This window comes from Crocodylus porosus, unplaced genomic scaffold, assembly GCF_001723895.1.
Source record: "Crocodylus porosus isolate Cpor-Errol unplaced genomic scaffold, CroPor_comp1, whole genome shotgun sequence".
NCBI classification, from domain to species: domain Eukaryota; kingdom Metazoa; phylum Chordata; order Crocodylia; family Crocodylidae; genus Crocodylus; species Crocodylus porosus.
Window position 1 is genome coordinate 48,540,045 of NW_017728886.1, and position 16,894 is coordinate 48,556,938.

At 37.2% G+C, this 16,894-nt stretch overlaps 1 protein-coding gene across 6 annotated transcripts in view; it reads left to right on the plus strand.

Moving 5' to 3' along the window:
* The window catches only part of PHF14 (PHD finger protein 14), a 290,125-nt gene that overhangs the window by 129,669 nt on the left and 143,562 nt on the right, over positions 1-16,894 (plus strand). For all 6 annotated transcript variants that reach the window (XM_019533903.1, XM_019533925.1, XM_019533897.1 and 3 more), the window contains exons 15-16: positions 1,975-2,025; positions 2,169-2,290. In XM_019533903.1, coding sequence (XP_019389448.1) covers positions 1,975-2,025; positions 2,169-2,290 — 173 coding nt within the window. The remainder of the gene's footprint in view (positions 1-1,974; positions 2,026-2,168; positions 2,291-16,894) is intronic.

Genomic DNA, 16,894 nt, shown 5'->3' on the forward strand with positions numbered 1-16,894 from the left:
TGGTCAAACAAGACCTACCCGCAACAAACCCGTGCTGGCTATCCCTTAGGATGTTAGCCTGGGCCAGTCCATCAAGGTTGGCCTCCTTAATAAACTTTTCTAAGATCTTCCCCAGGATAGAAGTCAGGCTAATGGGCCTGTAGTTAGCTGGATCCACTCTCCTCCCTTTCTGGGTCTTCCCAACCTATTATTCTTAAATCACCAAACCAACTTACCAAAAATAGCTGCACTTTTGGACTTAGACAAAGCATGAAGGATTACAATGAAAAAGGTTTCTAATTGAGTTATGAGCAACTGAAATTGGTATTAGCTTGAAAATTCTATACCAACCTTAACCATTTCATTGTTTTCTATGTTTGGTTGTTTGGGACGTGCTGGTGGATTCTGAAATTCTAGTCTGTATTTTTTTCAGCATTGATATACAGATTCATGAACCAAGTGAGACTGCAGCTAACCAGCAATGTGTTGAGACATTCTCTGTAACGTTAGTAGTGTCAAGCTATTGCTGATTAGTAGAATGATCACCACATTTCTCAACTTCATGTTCTATCCTTATATGGGTTTCAGTTATTGCTACTGTATGGGAAATAAAAAGGCTGTGACTCTCAAACTTGACTGCCATATGTGGCTTACTTGCATGAAAACCTTAAATAACACATTTTTGTTCCTGAAAATCTCTTAGTTTTCATTCATGTTTTTTTCCTCCTTGTCACAGTTAGAAACTAAATTAAATACATCACATTCTTCAGCCAGTTGGCAGTGCTGAATAGTTTTCACTTTTGATGATAACCATTCCATCTGTTGTGTGTTAGTAGCCAATGAAAACAGATGGCATTAAACTCACACTTTGCTTAAATATATTGCATGCGCTTCTTTTTATATATTTGAGTGCTGGAGTTTATGATTTGTCTTCTGTATTTTGTTTCTTAATTTAAAGATGGTATCTTAGTCTTTCCATATGTATTTATTTATGTTGATATATAGTTTAATCCTTCGGTGTTAGAAACATCTGCCAAATAGCTATTGGCATCACTCCTTCCATGCGCTTCAGTCTACATAAATCTAAAGATGAGTAATTTGACAAAAGGTTTTAAGAGTTTGACTTAATTGTCCTAGTTAACACGGAATGGTTTGAATTTCTTTGCTGCAGAAGCATTTTCTTCACTTTGATATGTGTTGGATTAGGAGAGAAAAAATGTAAAGTATATGATTTACCTGTTAATATTTTCATAGTTAATTTGATAAAATGTTAATTAATTCTAGATGAGAGAAAATGCATATGTGCATAATCTCATTAGTAGACTTTTTATTCCCTATTCAGATCTAGAGTATTAAACTGTAGTATCTTTGAAGTGGGGGGGGGGGGAGATTAAAAAAAACAAAACAAAACTCGGGTGTAACACACTTGCATGTAGTACATGATGTTATATGGGTTTGTAGATATAACAAAAGCAAAAAAACTTAAGTGCTTATGGAAGAAAACTTTATTATCACTTGCCATGCATAAAATATGTAGCTTGTAAGAGTGAAGTTAATCTTTCAAAAAAAAAGTAGTCCAAAGATATAGACTTTTAAATTTACTTAAAGAAACATAATTGCTTATTTCATTGCTAAACTAGCCTCACTGGATTATCTTTGGAAATTAGGTTCTCACACAGGACTTAAGAACATGTCCAGACAAGCATGTATGTGCATTTTTCTGGGGACAAATAGCAGTGGCACATAGTTTTACCTGTAAGAGAGTCAGATTCCATCCCCTGAACACAAAAAAATAAAGACATGCATATTTTAGGTTATAGCTATATACAATATGGTGTCTAAAGTGATGTTTATAACAGTCATAATTACAATTGTACTGGTTCCATAGTTGTTTTAACACATTTCCTCAGGTATGTTGTTCCTCTTAAGAACAAAAGATAAATAGCAAAGACTTTGTGTTGCATAAAATTGATTTTTAAATGTATTTTCTTTTAGAGAACTAGAGGACGGAAAAGAAGCTTTGTTCCTGAAGAAGAAAAACCTGAGGTTGGGATAATAGCCTTTTTATTGTTCTGTTTATTTAATTTTTTAATCTAAGTTAAAACTCTAGGTGTGAAATGTTGCCTTCTGTACTGTAATTGAAAATATTTGCTTTCCCCACCCCCTTTCTTTTGCTGCTTCTCTGATAGGAACGTATTCCTAGAGAAAGAAGGCAAAGGCAGTCTGTTCTACAAAAGAAGCCCAAGTCAGAGGATTTAAGAACTGAATGTGCTACATGCAAGGGGACTGGAGACAATGAAAACCTAGTGAGGTAGGTTTGAAGTTGTGACCTTTTCCACATGGAATTAAAGTTCCATTTTCATCACTTTCTCATCATGGTTATAATGAAGAAAATCACAATACAGAATGATTTTAAAAAAATCTGATTTAGGGGAAATATTACTTTGGAAACATTGATTTGATTCACTTATTGACCTGCCACACACAGTTACTCTGTGGATTTAGATGTAAAATAAGCAAGATAATCTGTTTTTCTAACACAAGAGAATTAATTTTCTCTTTTCAGGGAGAATTGTCAATGCTTTATAACAACAGGTCAGAAAGATAAACAAACCAACAATTTGATAAGAGTATTTAAATACTAAAGTTACAGTACTCCCCCATATAAAATCTGTTAAATTAGTTAGCTATGTTAAAATTATTTTGAAATGAAGTGCATGTTATCTAGAAAAAAATACGTATTAAAAGTGTCAATAATACTTTTATCAGTGCACATATAATAATGGTTCTAATATGAAACAAAGGTTAAAAATGCTGCCCTTTGCATGTGATTTGGCAGGCACAGTATTATAATCAGGAGTCTAGACAACGTGGGAAATGATCTAACATTACAAGAGCCATTACTGACTGTCCACAAGGATGTGTTGACTTCGACTTTATATCTGGCATTTTGCCTTCATTGCCAAGCTGTGAAGACTGTATAGCGCTATTGTCCTGGGACAGAAATAATGGAGCTCAACTTTAGCTTAACTTTTATTTTAGTTAAATCAAGGGAAAACTCATTAAAATATCTCTTGGTAAACATAAATAAAAATAAGATGAACTTGTTTCAGTCTTACAACCTTAAATTGGGTCTTGTAACATAACCCTTTCATCAGCTTAGGCACAATTGGTGAAATTTTATGGGAATAAGAAAATAGAAGACTCACTGGTTTTGTAAGGAAATAGTTTAACTAGTCTGGGAATAAACACTATGTTTAGTCTAAACTTTCTGCATTGTTTTGGAATCGAATTTTAGTCTAAATATAGTTTTTACCTGACTAATATTTGTTTATTGCTCATTTAATTTGAATTTTGATACCTGAACTAGAGCATATTGTTTACATCATTATATATAAAGTTTATAACGTTGAGGTGATATTGTGGCCATGATGGTCCAGAAAATAGGCAAGAAACAAGAATTCTTGTGGGTGATCTTTTATTGGATCAACTGCATGGTTTGGATAGACATAGGCAAGCTTCCACGTGTCACAGTACCCTTTCTCAGGTCCGTCTCGTATATTTAGGCTTCAGTAAATTTGTGATTCCATATTTCATCACATTCAAGATGCACTTGGTAGAAATCCAGTACAAAAACCAGTGATGGGGATAGCAATGATCAAAAATCAGCCAGCTAGAAGACTAACTAGATTTAGGAAGGTTATTTATTGCGGAAGGAATCCTGGGGACCAGGGTTGTGCTTTATAGGCAAAAAGACAACAGATTTGCTTTGTATCTTCCAGATTCTGCATAAAGGTATGGAACTGATATATAACCAGTCTTCATTAAAGTTTTAAACCCTAGGTTTTGAGGGAACAAGATAAAAAAAAAAATTATATAAAAGATACTTTTGGTCAAACAGTTATAAATATAGTAGAGAACATATGGCATGCTTTATAAAGGGCATGATAGAATCTGAAACCATACTTGTATAAACCCCAATACAAACAATTCTCTGAAAACTGAATACTTTGATTGAACAATTGACTAGCAACATTGATGGTAGACAGTGAGAGAGACCTCAAACTTCTTGTCAATCTTTAGTTTTATTATTCCATTAAATCTTCACTAATAAACTTCTGTTGTATTTCTGGGATCAGTTTTTACAAAAGATGCAAGTAATATATCTTGTTCAGATTATAGGGGTAGGCTGAAATATGGAAGATGCTACACCTGAAGTCTGGAAGTAGTATGCTTGAATTTTGAGAGAGACCTCATTTGTTGCTGACTAATGTATCTGGCTAGGAGAGTGAAAGCAAATGAATTTTTGAAAATATAACTAAAACTAGTTGCTCCTATCCTTTCTCAGCCCCAGTCACCAATAAAAGATTTCACATATTTGGGAGCTTTACTTCAGATAATTTTCTAAATGTACAAACCAAATATTCAAGTGAAAGGGAAAACCTATTAAGTTAAACAGAAACAGGCCTGTGCAAAGCAGCTAGTATTCACTTTGGATTTGGATTCGGCCGATTCGGGGAACAGTGATTCGATTAGGTGATTTGAATCACTGTCCCAAATAAATTCAGCCAAATCTGATTTGGATACTTGGCTGCTGCTGAATCAACTGAATCTCCCAATCTAACAGGGCCCATCCCCCACCCGGCCCCAGCATCCTGGCACTTTAAAAAAAATAAAATAAAAAGCCCTGCACTCACTGGCTCCTGCCAGGTGAGACAGCGATACCTGCTGCTAACCACTGCCCTGCACTGTGTGGGGCCGGTCTGCCACGAGTCCTCAGAAGCCCTGATGGCTGCTGCAGCAGCCAGCGAGTGTGGGGCTTTTTTTTTTACATGCCATGATGCTCAGGCCAGGCAGGGCAGCTATTGACGAGCTGACCAGCGGAGGGAGCAGGCAGGGGGTGGGGCCTAGCAGGGGTCCCCACATGGTCCCTTCCTCCCTCCTACAGCCACTCCCCCCACCCCCTACTTACCGGCCTAGAGCCTGGGTCCAGCTCCCTGTGGCAGTGAGTGGGGACTGCCCAAATATCCAAAGCTTCTTGGAATCTTCTCCAAATTGATTCAGAGGCTACAAATCGCTTCAGACCTTTTTATTGGTCTCCTAATTTGATTCAGATTCGGAGATTCAGCTGCTGAATCGGGCCAAATCTCCTCTGAATCATATCGTCAACCAAAGCTTAGCACAGCTGTAGAAACAAATGACCACTGAAACTGCAGAATTCAGTGGTGGAAATTCTTGAGGCTTTTGTTAGGTTTCTTAGTCTGACATTTGTCTCGTATGGAGCAGTTTCTAGTTCTTTACAGAAGTTTATGTCTTTTGCTTTTTGTGGCTCTCCCACTTTGACTCATAAAAGACAGCCAACTAGAGGAGAAATACAGAAAAACACACAGATGCATTTCTCAAGGTTAGGCAGTGCAGCAGTGTCTAGTCTGAGGGTTTGTGGTTCATATCAGACATCTAGGTTGTCACGTATGGAGAGGTTTGAACCTCCATCCACTCTGTAGCATTCAATTTAGTGTCAAGCATCAGCTTTTCATTAGTAGCAGGTTTCAGAAGATCTTTACTGGTTGCAGTGATACAAATAAGTGGGTTAACTGTGGAAACTTGATGTTTTTCTTTCTCTTTTGTTCCTTTAGTTTTTTAAGGTGCCACCCTGCCTTTTGTCCTAGATCAGCAGTTCTCAACTTTTTAGACTCAGGGCACTCATAGTTAAATCCAAGACACCATTCCTTAACTTTTGTGAATTGAACAGCACCCCATTTTAAAAAATGGACTTGTTTATTAAAGTAGTTGCCAGCTTGCTGAGGAGCCAGACAGTGGGGTGGAAGGGCAGTCATATAGGGAGCCTCTCCTTATTGGCACGCTTCACACTTTATTTATCTCCTCACATTTCCTGTGACATACTTCATATGATCTTCTGGCACCCCAAGGCTGCCTGTCACCCTGTTTGAGAATCACTACCCTAGACTTACCTTCCCTACAAGTCACTTTACATGTACTGCCATTAAGACTCTTGAGTTCTCTAAATTATGCAAAGGTACAGGCTCAACTTATGGTCTAGCATTTTAATTTGTTCCATTTGGTAACATAAGATCATAGTATAATAGAGCTGGAAGGGACCTCTTCAGGTCATCCAGTCCAACCTTCTGCTCAAGGCAGCTTCACTACAGGCAAGTGTCTGTCTAACTTCCTCTTGAAACTGTTCATGGGCAGAGATTCCACAGCCTCTCTGGGAAATCTGTTTAAAAGCTTAACTATACCTTCATAATAACAAAGTACTTATTCTCCAACCTAAATTTTCTCTGCTGCAGTTTGAAGACATAGTTCCTAGTCCTATCCCCTGTAGCCATAGAACAGTCAATCTCCACCTTGTTTTATAATCACCCTTCAGGTATCTGAAACCTGTTATCAAAGCCCCTCTCAGTCTTGTCTTCTGAATACTAAATAATCATAGTTTTTTTTTAATCTTTCCTCACAAGTCATGCTTTTGAGACCCCCCTCTCAGCTGAACTCTTTCCAGTCTGTCCCCATCCTTCTTGAAGTCTATGGTCCAAAACTGGACACAGTATTCCAAGCAAGGCCTTATCAGTGTTGAATACAGCAAAAGAAGCACTTCCCTTGATTTCCTACTGTTAATACAACCCAGTATACTCCTGCTTTTTGAGGGGGAATAGGGGAACAGGGAGGGGAGGAGTTTGTTTTGTTGTGTTTTTTGCAGCAAGACTACCCTGTGGTCTAATAAGCTCATATAATGAGCTTATGGTTCTAGTAAACCACAGGTTGTTCTCCTGTTTGGCTGTATTTGTGAAAGCATTTATTCTGTCTTTAGTTTATGACTTGTCCTAACTGATTTCATTTGGTTGATTTCAGACCATTTCTCGGGTTTATCCAGGTCATTCTGAATCCTCTGCTCTCCAGAATGTCTGCAGTTCCACTCAACTTGTCATCCAGAAATTTAAGTGTATACTTAGTCCATTCTCCAAATCATTAATAAAGTTGTTAAACAATCATGGACCCATGAAAGACCTGTGGGGAACCCCCTTTTATATCTTCTCTTAATTAGATATCAAGTCATGGATGATTACTCTTTGCGCATGATGATCCAGCACATTATGTTATTTACCTTACAGTACTTCATCTAGTCTGTATTCCTTTAGCTTATTTATGAGAATGTTGTAGCAGACAATGTTAAAAGTTTTGCTAAAGTTTAGTGCATCCACTGTCCTATACCCACTCCCACTGAGCCTGTCACCTTGTCACAGAAGAAAATCAGGTTGGCTTGGCATGACTCTTGGTTAATCCATGTTGGTTGTTGCTAATCACCTCATTCTTTTCCAGGCACTCCCGTATAGATCCCTTAATGACCTTTTCCAATGATCTTTCCAGGTACCAAGGTCAGACAGACATATCTGTACTTCCCCAGATCCCTCTTCCTCCCTTTCTTAAAGGTAAGTATTATATTTGCCCTTTTCCAGTCATCTGGGACTTCACCTGACCTCCATGAGTTCTCAAAGCCAGTTCTTTCAGTACTCCAGGATTTACTTCTCTGGCCCTGCCTACATGGAAGCATGTGGCTTCTCCAAGTAATCCATAACTTGTTTTTTCACTACCCTAGGGTTGTATGACTCCTTCTCTACCTGTCTTGCCAGCTGTACTCATCATCTTGAGAGGGAAAAGTGCCCCATAAGAACTATGTATTATTATTTTGTAGCTTCTGTTAATTGTTTAAACAGGGGCTTATCCATTTCTTCCTCCAGGTTCAGTGACCCATAACAGATGACCAGTGTGCCATCATCCCTACTACTCTTTTCCCTGACATCTACCCAGAGACTTTCAGCAGGCCTACCTCCTGCTTTATATTGTATGTTAGAATGCATGCACAGCATCTTTATACAAGGCAACACCTTCTCCTTTCTTCCCCTACCTGTCCTTCCTAAACAAAGTATGCCCATCTGTTATCCCAATTACAACACAAGTCTTTGATTGAACTAGGACCTCTAGTTTTTATTCCCTCTGCTTCTTGCATCAGTATATAAATATTTATGAAGTAATGACTTGGTTGTAATTTCTTCCTGAGAACATTCCAACATTACCTCTACTTTACATCTGCTCACTAGGTTCTTATCCAGGTCCTCTGGTTCACAGAATCATAGAAGATTAGACTTGGAAGGGACCTCAGGAGGTCATATAGTCCAACCCCCAGTTCAAAGCATGATCATCCCCAACTATATCTTCCCAGTCAAGGCTTTGTCTAGCTGGGTCTTCAAAACCTCCAAGGATGGAGATTCCACAGCCTTTATAAGTAACCTGTTCCAGTGCTTTACTACCCTCCTAGTGAGAGAATTTTTGATCTCTAACCCACATTTCCTTTGCTGCAACTTGAGAGCATTGCTCCTTGTTTTGTTATCTGCCATCAATGACAGCAGTTTAGCTCCATCCTCTTTGGAACCACCTTTCATATAGTTAAAGCTGCTATTAACTTCCCATCCCTCCCCAGTCTTCACTTCTCCAAACTAAAGCTCAGTTACTTCAGCCTTTTCTCATAAGTCATGTGCCCCATCCTTTAGCCATTTTTGTTGCCCTCTGCTGGACTCTCTAATTTGTCCACAATATTTGTTGGGGGGGGACAAAAACTGGATACAGTACTCCAGATGTTGCCTCACTAGTGTCGAATAGAGGGGAATAATCACTTCCCTTGATCTGCTGGTAATGCTTTTGCTAATGCAGCTCAGTATGCTGTTAGCCTTCTTGGCAACAAGGGCACACCGTGGATTCATATTGAGCTTATTGTCCACTGTAACCCCAGGACCTTTTCGGCAGAGCTGCAGCTTAGCCAGTTGGTCCCCAGCCTGTAGTGGTGCATGGGATTGTTCTGTCCTGAGTGCAGGACTTTGCACTTGTCCATATTAAACCACCTGAGATTTCTTTTGGTCCAATCCTCCAGTTTGTTGAGGTCTCTTTGAATCCTAGCTCTACCCTCTAACATATCTACTGCTCCCTCCCGCTTGGTGTAATCTGTAAACTTGCAGTGGGTACACTCCATCCAATCTTCCAGGTCGCTGATGAAGATATTGAATAAAACTGACCCTAGAACACCTCCTGGGACACTCCACTTTATACCAGCTGCTGACTAGACATCGAGGCATTCTAATCATTTGGGACCTCTCCTGTTCTCTGCAGGTTTTCAAAGCTAATGACCAGTTGCAATGCTATCACATCAGCCAACATACTCAGCAATCTTGGGTGCATCATGTCCAGCCCCATGGACTTGTACACATCCAGCTTTTCTAAATAGTTCCTAATCTTTTCTTTTGCCACTCTCAGTTGCTCGCCCCTTCCCCAGACTGTGCTTCCAGGTGCAGTAGTCTGGGTGTGAACCTTGCCTATGAAGACTGAGGTAAAAAGACATTCAGTACTTCATCTTTTCCTAATTATATCTCACTAGGTTGCCCCTCCCATTCATTAAGGGACACTCACCTTCCCTGATCTTCTCACTGTTATCCTTCATGTCCTATGCTGGCTGCAGTTTCAGTCGTGCTTTGGTCTTCCTGATTTCATCCCTAGTTGTTTTCCCACATTTCCACTTCTGGTAAGCTTCTTTTTCGTGTTAGCTCATTGAAGAGTTTCCTGCTAAGTAGGGGTGCACTGATAAAGACTTTTTGAGCTGATACCAATGGCCAATTATTGACCAGCCATATCAGCTGATAATGATACAATTGCCAATATGCAGCCTGGCAGCTTGGAGAGCAGCATCTGGCTGGTAAGTTGGGGGGCCAGTGGTGGGCAGGGGGAACCAGGGAAGAAGGGTGGTTGGGTCCCCTTTTATCAGTGCTGATATGATATGGACAGCTCTATCAGTGAACTTCTACTGCTAAGCCAAGCTGATCTTTGCCATATTTTTTAGTCTTCCTGTGCATTGGGATGGTTCATTTCTGCATTCTGAGTAAGGTTTCTTTAAAGTAAAGCCAGCTCTCCTGGAGTCATCTTTCCCCTCAGACTGGCCTCCCAGGGGATCCTGCCCATCAGTTCCCTGAATGAGCCAAATTCTGCTTTTCCGAAGTCTAGGGCCCTTACTTATTCTTTACTTACCTTTCCTATATGTTTTTTTTTCTGCTGGAAGCATTTGTCCTTTCTAGAAAATGAATCCTTTAAAGACATGCAAATGAAACTTTTTAAGATAAATAGAATGAGTAAGAGTGATGACTTTACTGTCCTAGTTAGTATTCCCTTTTGCAAACTAACAAGGCAGGTATGTGAGTTATTACTGAACTTGTTGTTTGCTAGCAGTCTTCTAAGCACTAATAATGAATGCGTCGTTTTATAAATTACAAAACAGATACTGTCCTATACAGAAATAGAGCGAAGCAATCAATATGCAGTTACAAAAAAACAATGTGAAGAAAAATAAACTGCAATTACTATATGTAGTAGGAATTGCTTTCTTGGCTTCTATCCAGCCTGTATGTAAGCTTGGACAAGTTTCCTAAATGCTTCATCTCAGCTTACTCATCTGTATAAAGGGTATTCTGCTTAATTTTTATGGATTTTAAGCTTTGAAAATTAGGTTGTGAAATGTAGTGCTTTGAAATACTTTATACTAATATACTAAAATGAAATGTTATGATAGTTGCATCTCTAAAATGTATCTTAATTGTTATTTTGTCTGAAAAAATGTAATAAAATAGCAGAAAACTTGTAATTAATAGCTTTGTTTAAGGTAACATTTTGATGAAGCAACACTCTCTTTAATAGGTATGCTAGTATTGTCGGTACATACTGGTTATATGCATGTGATACGACTTTGTTTGACTTCATTTATTACTGTTGTCAGATTGTATAGATAGATAGCTTTATTGTTGTATGTTCCATTATCACTGAGAGGTTTCAGTGTTAGTCTAGTATTTCTAATCATGTTTAGTATCTCTGTGTTTAGTCCTTTCATGTTTCTGGACTTAAGTGGTTTAAGAAGAATAGGAAGAGATTTCATAAATATGTTGATAGATAAAAATGCTTAATTGAATAAGTAAAAGACTGCCTATACCATTATAATATTTTTAAATTAACAAAATATGTCCTTTGGTTAAATTGAAGTAATGCTTTATAATAGCAATTCATTTTGGCAATGAGCGGTTCTAAGAAAAATAACATTTTAAGTATAGACTTATTTTATTGGTCACTTGAACTATTTAATTTTCTTGGGAATTAGCATTTTTTGGAACAAGTAGTTATAGCACAGATAACTGGGATACTCTCAGCTTTCCAAAGAGTTAATTGCTTTGCTAAAAGTTATGAAGATGTCATTCTAATTTGCAATTATAATATTGAATGCAGAGGCTCTGTACTAGACAGCTCAGTCAGTTCAAAAGTAAGTAAGCATTAAAGTAAAGCAATAGCTATTTTGAGCTATTTAAAATAATAAAAAATTAAGAGGATTTTTAAAGTTCATAAGTCTTGACACAAAGACACAAGTTGTTCTTAAACTCCAAAAGAATGTTAACACGAGTAAAAGGGAGATTTGAGTGAGATGGGATGATTTTTACTTATTTATTTATTTATTACGAAATCATTGGTGAGTTTTGTAAAAGTAACAAATTCTAAAAGACAAAGTACATTATACTGAATTATATTCTTTAAGGGTATAAGTAGTGTTCTTATATTTGTGTCCTATTTATAAAAGTTAAAGTGCATCTTAAGAAACTTGCTACAGTCTAGTAATACTTCATCATGAACTTATATGAATGGCTAAGTCGTGGATCCTGCCAAGGAATTGCGTGATTCGTAACTGTGTCCTTACCTTTTTATGAGGTCATAACTCACTAATGCACATATTTAAAAAGTTCATTTCACCACAGTGTATAATAGCTATCTTGGGAATTTAACCATATCTTGTTGAAATGTGAGTCTAGATAAATTGAAATATCCTTAAGTGGCTTGATAAGCAATAAAAAAGTGCCTTCAGTTTAGCATAGTAGTCCAGAACCAATTACTACCAGGTTGTTAAGAGTATTCAATGCAATACATATAAGTGCTTTGATCCAACACAATATTGCTATCTCTTCTGATTAAAACCAAAAATCTCAGTGAACTATATGTTTCATTTGAATACATGTAACTAAGACTTTTTAAGAAAATTATCCATGATACTCAAACATTAAACAATTAAAGCTAGGTTTCTAAATGACTAGTAAAATAAATGGCCTGATTTTGAGAATTACTGACCATCCAGCTGTTCCTGTGGTATTATTTAACATTAGTGTGGAGTATATTGGCTAACAAGATTGAAAGAAATAATACATTGGATAAAATATAGTGAGGAGGAAGATACCAACAGAGTGTTGCGGTAGGAAAATAGGGCATTTATACACACGTGTTTTAGTCCAAAAGCACACCGCTGCCATTTTCTCGGCACTGACGTGTATTTTGCCATTTATACAAATGTATGTGCAAGCATGTATACAAATGCCCATAATTATTTAGTACAAGAAAGCAATATGTCACTGGTTATATCATGTCAGTAAATAATTCTAGGTCTTCATAATCATTACCTGGTTTCTTTAAAGCACACATTTCAGAGCTAATCAAGTATATAAAATTTAGCACAGTTGCATTTGTTTTATGGTTTATTTTATCTTACCTAATGTTTATCAGTTACCAAGATATATTAAGTGGTGCAAAACAACAGTGGAAACATCAGAATTAAAGATGAATTGACAAATTGTAAACTTCTGTTTATAAATACAAAATGCAAAGGAATCTAGAATATATATTTTTCAGCAGCATTGTCAGTTTTAAAAGCAAATTGCATATCACTAGGTTTTGGAACAAGTTATTTATATTGTATATAGTATTTGTTTCTAACAGTAGTGCCTGGCTCTTACGGTTACCAAGAGAGCAGATCTGAAAATAGTTGTTGAACCCAAACCAAATAAGACAAGTCTTAAACCAGTGTCACTTTCAGTTCATGAACCAAGCAGCCATGTGGGATGGAAAACAAGAAGAAAAGATGTTTTGGTAGGCATATTTTCATGGTTATTAATGGGAAAAAAATGTTGGAATATAGTTGTTGTTTCAATCATAGGCCAGACAGGCTGCTATGATGCATCTTTCATTTTGTGACCATTGTTTACTCCATTTTTTTCCTTATTTCCTTTCTTAGATTAATTTTACATTGGTTTTCCTTGCATCTGCTGTAGGAGGTGAGACTGTCTTCTCATTGAGGATTTGGATTCCATCTGTTTTCTATTGGCTGGGAATGAGCAATCCCACTGTTGTACTTTAGTTCAAATCTCTTCAAAAAACTAAAAGCAATCAAATTAGACTCTTTGATATGCATCTCAGCAAAATTAACTGTCCAGCACGGTGTACAAAATCCAGTTATTCTTAATAGATTTTGAAATTGCATCTAGGAGGTGCTAACAGAATAAGCATTAATTATAGTGTTACAAGAAAAAATTTTACATTTCAGCCAATATTTTCATGAAACTAATGTGTTATAGAGGATTACAATAACAATATTTTAATGGCCTTAAGTATGTAAGGGAGGTTTAATGCTCAATAATGTAATTAATTTTCAGTATATAATTTTCTAGGACTCATACTGTATCTTTTGATAGGTTCTCTACTGACAGTTTACCTGTTATAGCTGTAATTTTATCTCATTTAACTGGGTGTAAAACATGCATCTAGTTTTCATGTACAGTAAATATAGAATTAGAGTATTTTCTTCAAATTTGAAGAGCTTTTTCTTCATAGCTATTGAGTAACTGAAAGACATTGTGGCTTTTCAGATAAATTAGCACTGATGATCATGTACTAAATTATAGTACAAAATACTTTGCTTTGGAAAATTTTGCTTTGCAACAGGTCCTTTGATTTTATTTTTTTAAATTAACTGTCATGCTTGGTTCTAAATGGTTTGGTAGAGCTATATCATAACTGAGCCCGAGACAAACTCAATATGTGGATATTAAGCTATAGCATGAAAAGGAGAGCTTTTAGAATCCATTTGTCAGGATTGGAAGAACTATGTAGGGAGTTTTTTTAAAGGGTATTTCTAGCTGAAGACAGTGTTTATTAATCCTTCTTTTTGGGAAGTAAAGTAAGTGACACTTTCATGGTGGCTTTCTTCAGTACATTTTATGATCCGTTCCAAGTATAACTAAGGAAAGATCTGTTTTGGTTTTCTGGGGTAAGGCAGTATACTTCCCAACCAGAAGACTTTAATGTGGACTTTGGATATTTGCATTTATTAAAAACAAATGTGTACTCAGCAAGTTTTTGCTAAAAATGTGTATTGTTGTTGCACATTTGCCTTAGACATAAGATTCATTCTTGAATAACTCTTCACACTGACTTTTCACCAGCTGCAAGCTGTCATCAGGCTTAAAGCTTAAAAGATGCTTCAGGTTGTAATGTATTAAAAACATGCCATTGGTCAATTTAAGTTCATTTCATTTGTCCTCTTTTTCCTTCTACTTTGCTGCAGTTTTTACTTCTACTGTTTGGCTCTTTCTTGATTTCCTCCCCCCACCCCCTTCCAATTCGGTGTGGAATTTGCATAAAGATTATCAGAAATCCTGAAATCTTCAGCAAAGCAGAGCACATTGGTTCTGTCTAAATATTTGGCCCAGTCTATAGGAGTTTTTCAGCTCTTTTAAACTTTTTCATACAGATTGAAACATTTGAAGTTGTTTGCTACAAAATATTTCCTGAGAATTCTAGGATAAAACTGGGGTTAAAATAATAACAAAATAGTCTATTAACCTTTTTGAATCACTTGTTGAACTAAATCGCTTCAGAATGGCATTTAAATGCATTATTAAAACCAGTGGGGGTCAGCCTTTTTGACAGGTATGCCACAGATTAATCCCTTGGCTCTTCCTGAGTACCATTCTGATCTGCTTCCTCTAGCTGATCTGATTTGCTTTGTGCTATGCCCTCCCCAATCTGTTGTGTATGTGCTAAACACAAAGACTGCCCATGCCACTTGTGGCAAGTGTGTTGCAGTTTGGCCATCACTGATTTAAACAAAGATTCAGTCGTTTTGCAAGACCTGAAGGGGAGATGATACATCCTGCCAGGAGCACATGGTGTTTATAAATGTGAACTTCATTGAAGGAATCACATGTTTGGTAATATTCCCTGATCATTTGTCTGTATAATATGCATTTTTCTGGTTGTCACATGATTTCACTCTTGACATTGCAACCTATAGGTGGCCCTCTCCAAACACAGGCTGTAGTAGGTAAACACTTACTCTGACAAGTGTTTGACCTTGACTGTTATTTTGATCATTATTGCAAAAGTTACTTTGATAGGAAATTGCCTCTTGCATATCTTAAAAGGTAGAGCTATATTTCATGGACCTAATGTGACTCTTGGCAGAAGAACATATTTTCCAGTACCTTTCCTGTTATCATTTCTAAGTCTATAATGTTCTCTTAAAATCTTTTTACAATACGTCTTGTGCCATTGATTAAGCCAATTTTCAGATTTGTATTTTGCAACAGAATCACAGTCATTCTCACCTTCAGCATGAGCCTGTGGGGAGGTAAACCACTTACTAACAAACTGAGGAAGTCAGTCAGTTATTGGTTATTCTCATTATTGTTTGTTGTGTATACCAATGAGGCCATGATAGGCATACCAGAAATTAGCCCTAAACCCTCCCCAAGGGCCACTCCAATCTCTTTCCTTTACCTGATGTGCTGCTCGGCTTCTGCTCCCTATCCTATCTGCCACTGTGCTGATGGAACTGCAGTTCTGCTTTCTGTTTCTGCCCTATCTGCCCTGTGCTGCTTGTCCTCTTGCCAGTCTGCCTCATGCCAAAACATGAAGGCCACTTATGCCACTTTAAGCACCTAGGGAGGTTGGTCAACCATGATCTAAACTATCAGTGCTTAAGTATACTCTTTCTTCTCCAGTACTTTTGGCAATTAAATCCTCATTTATAGCATCACAGTGTTGATTTTTAGAGCACAGAATTTGAATTGCAGTGAATGACATCCTCTGAAAACTCACTACCATGGACCAACTTCAGTTGCTTTCTTTTCAAATGCAGGTTTCTGGTACTCTGATAATATCAGAGAAATCTTCATGTGTAATTTTAGCCCCTCTCTGATACTTTTGAAATAAGAAGCAAATTCCTCTGCTCCAGTCATTGGTCTAATGTTACAGTTAAGTTTCAATATTTTAAAATACTTCCACGTTGGTTGGCTCTTAAGATAGTTCTCAAATTATAGATGTGGGTAAGCTGCAAGGAACAACAGCCAAATCCCCTTCTAAAGCTCTGAATTTCCCTCCAAATGGCATTTTAATGTTTGCTATGTCGTGCAAAAATTGGTCAGTACATTGTGATATCAAAGCAGGAGCCACTGGAACCTTGTCCCAGAGGATGAGTTTACATTGACAGATAATGTTCACCTTTATGCTTTGGACTTCAATACTTGAAGTGGAAATTTCAATTAAATTCAACAGAATTGAAGCCCATCACTGCCTGCTAGGTTGCTTAAGAGTTTATTGGTGATGTGTGTACATTCACTGTATTGTGTAATGCGTTTTCTATGGCTGCTTTTTTTTATTACTTTCTTGCATTTTTAAAATATTTTTTCACAATTGTTGAATTTTGTATAAATCTGTACCCCCTAAGGTTTAAAATGATAAATAATGTGTGGGTATACAATAACAACAGATACCTTTAAAGGTAGACTGTCTGCTCCTTTGTATATTAGATAATTGGTGAGATGTAGTTTTCCACATAGCTAGAAACAGAATGTGTCTGTCTGTCTGCCCTAAGGCAAATGCTCAGACAAACCTGTCTTCCACAATCTTAATATATGATCCTGGTAACTGATGACATTTCCCTTCTCAAGTGCTTTGTTGTTTTGTCACGAAATGGGCAGGTTAAAACTCCACA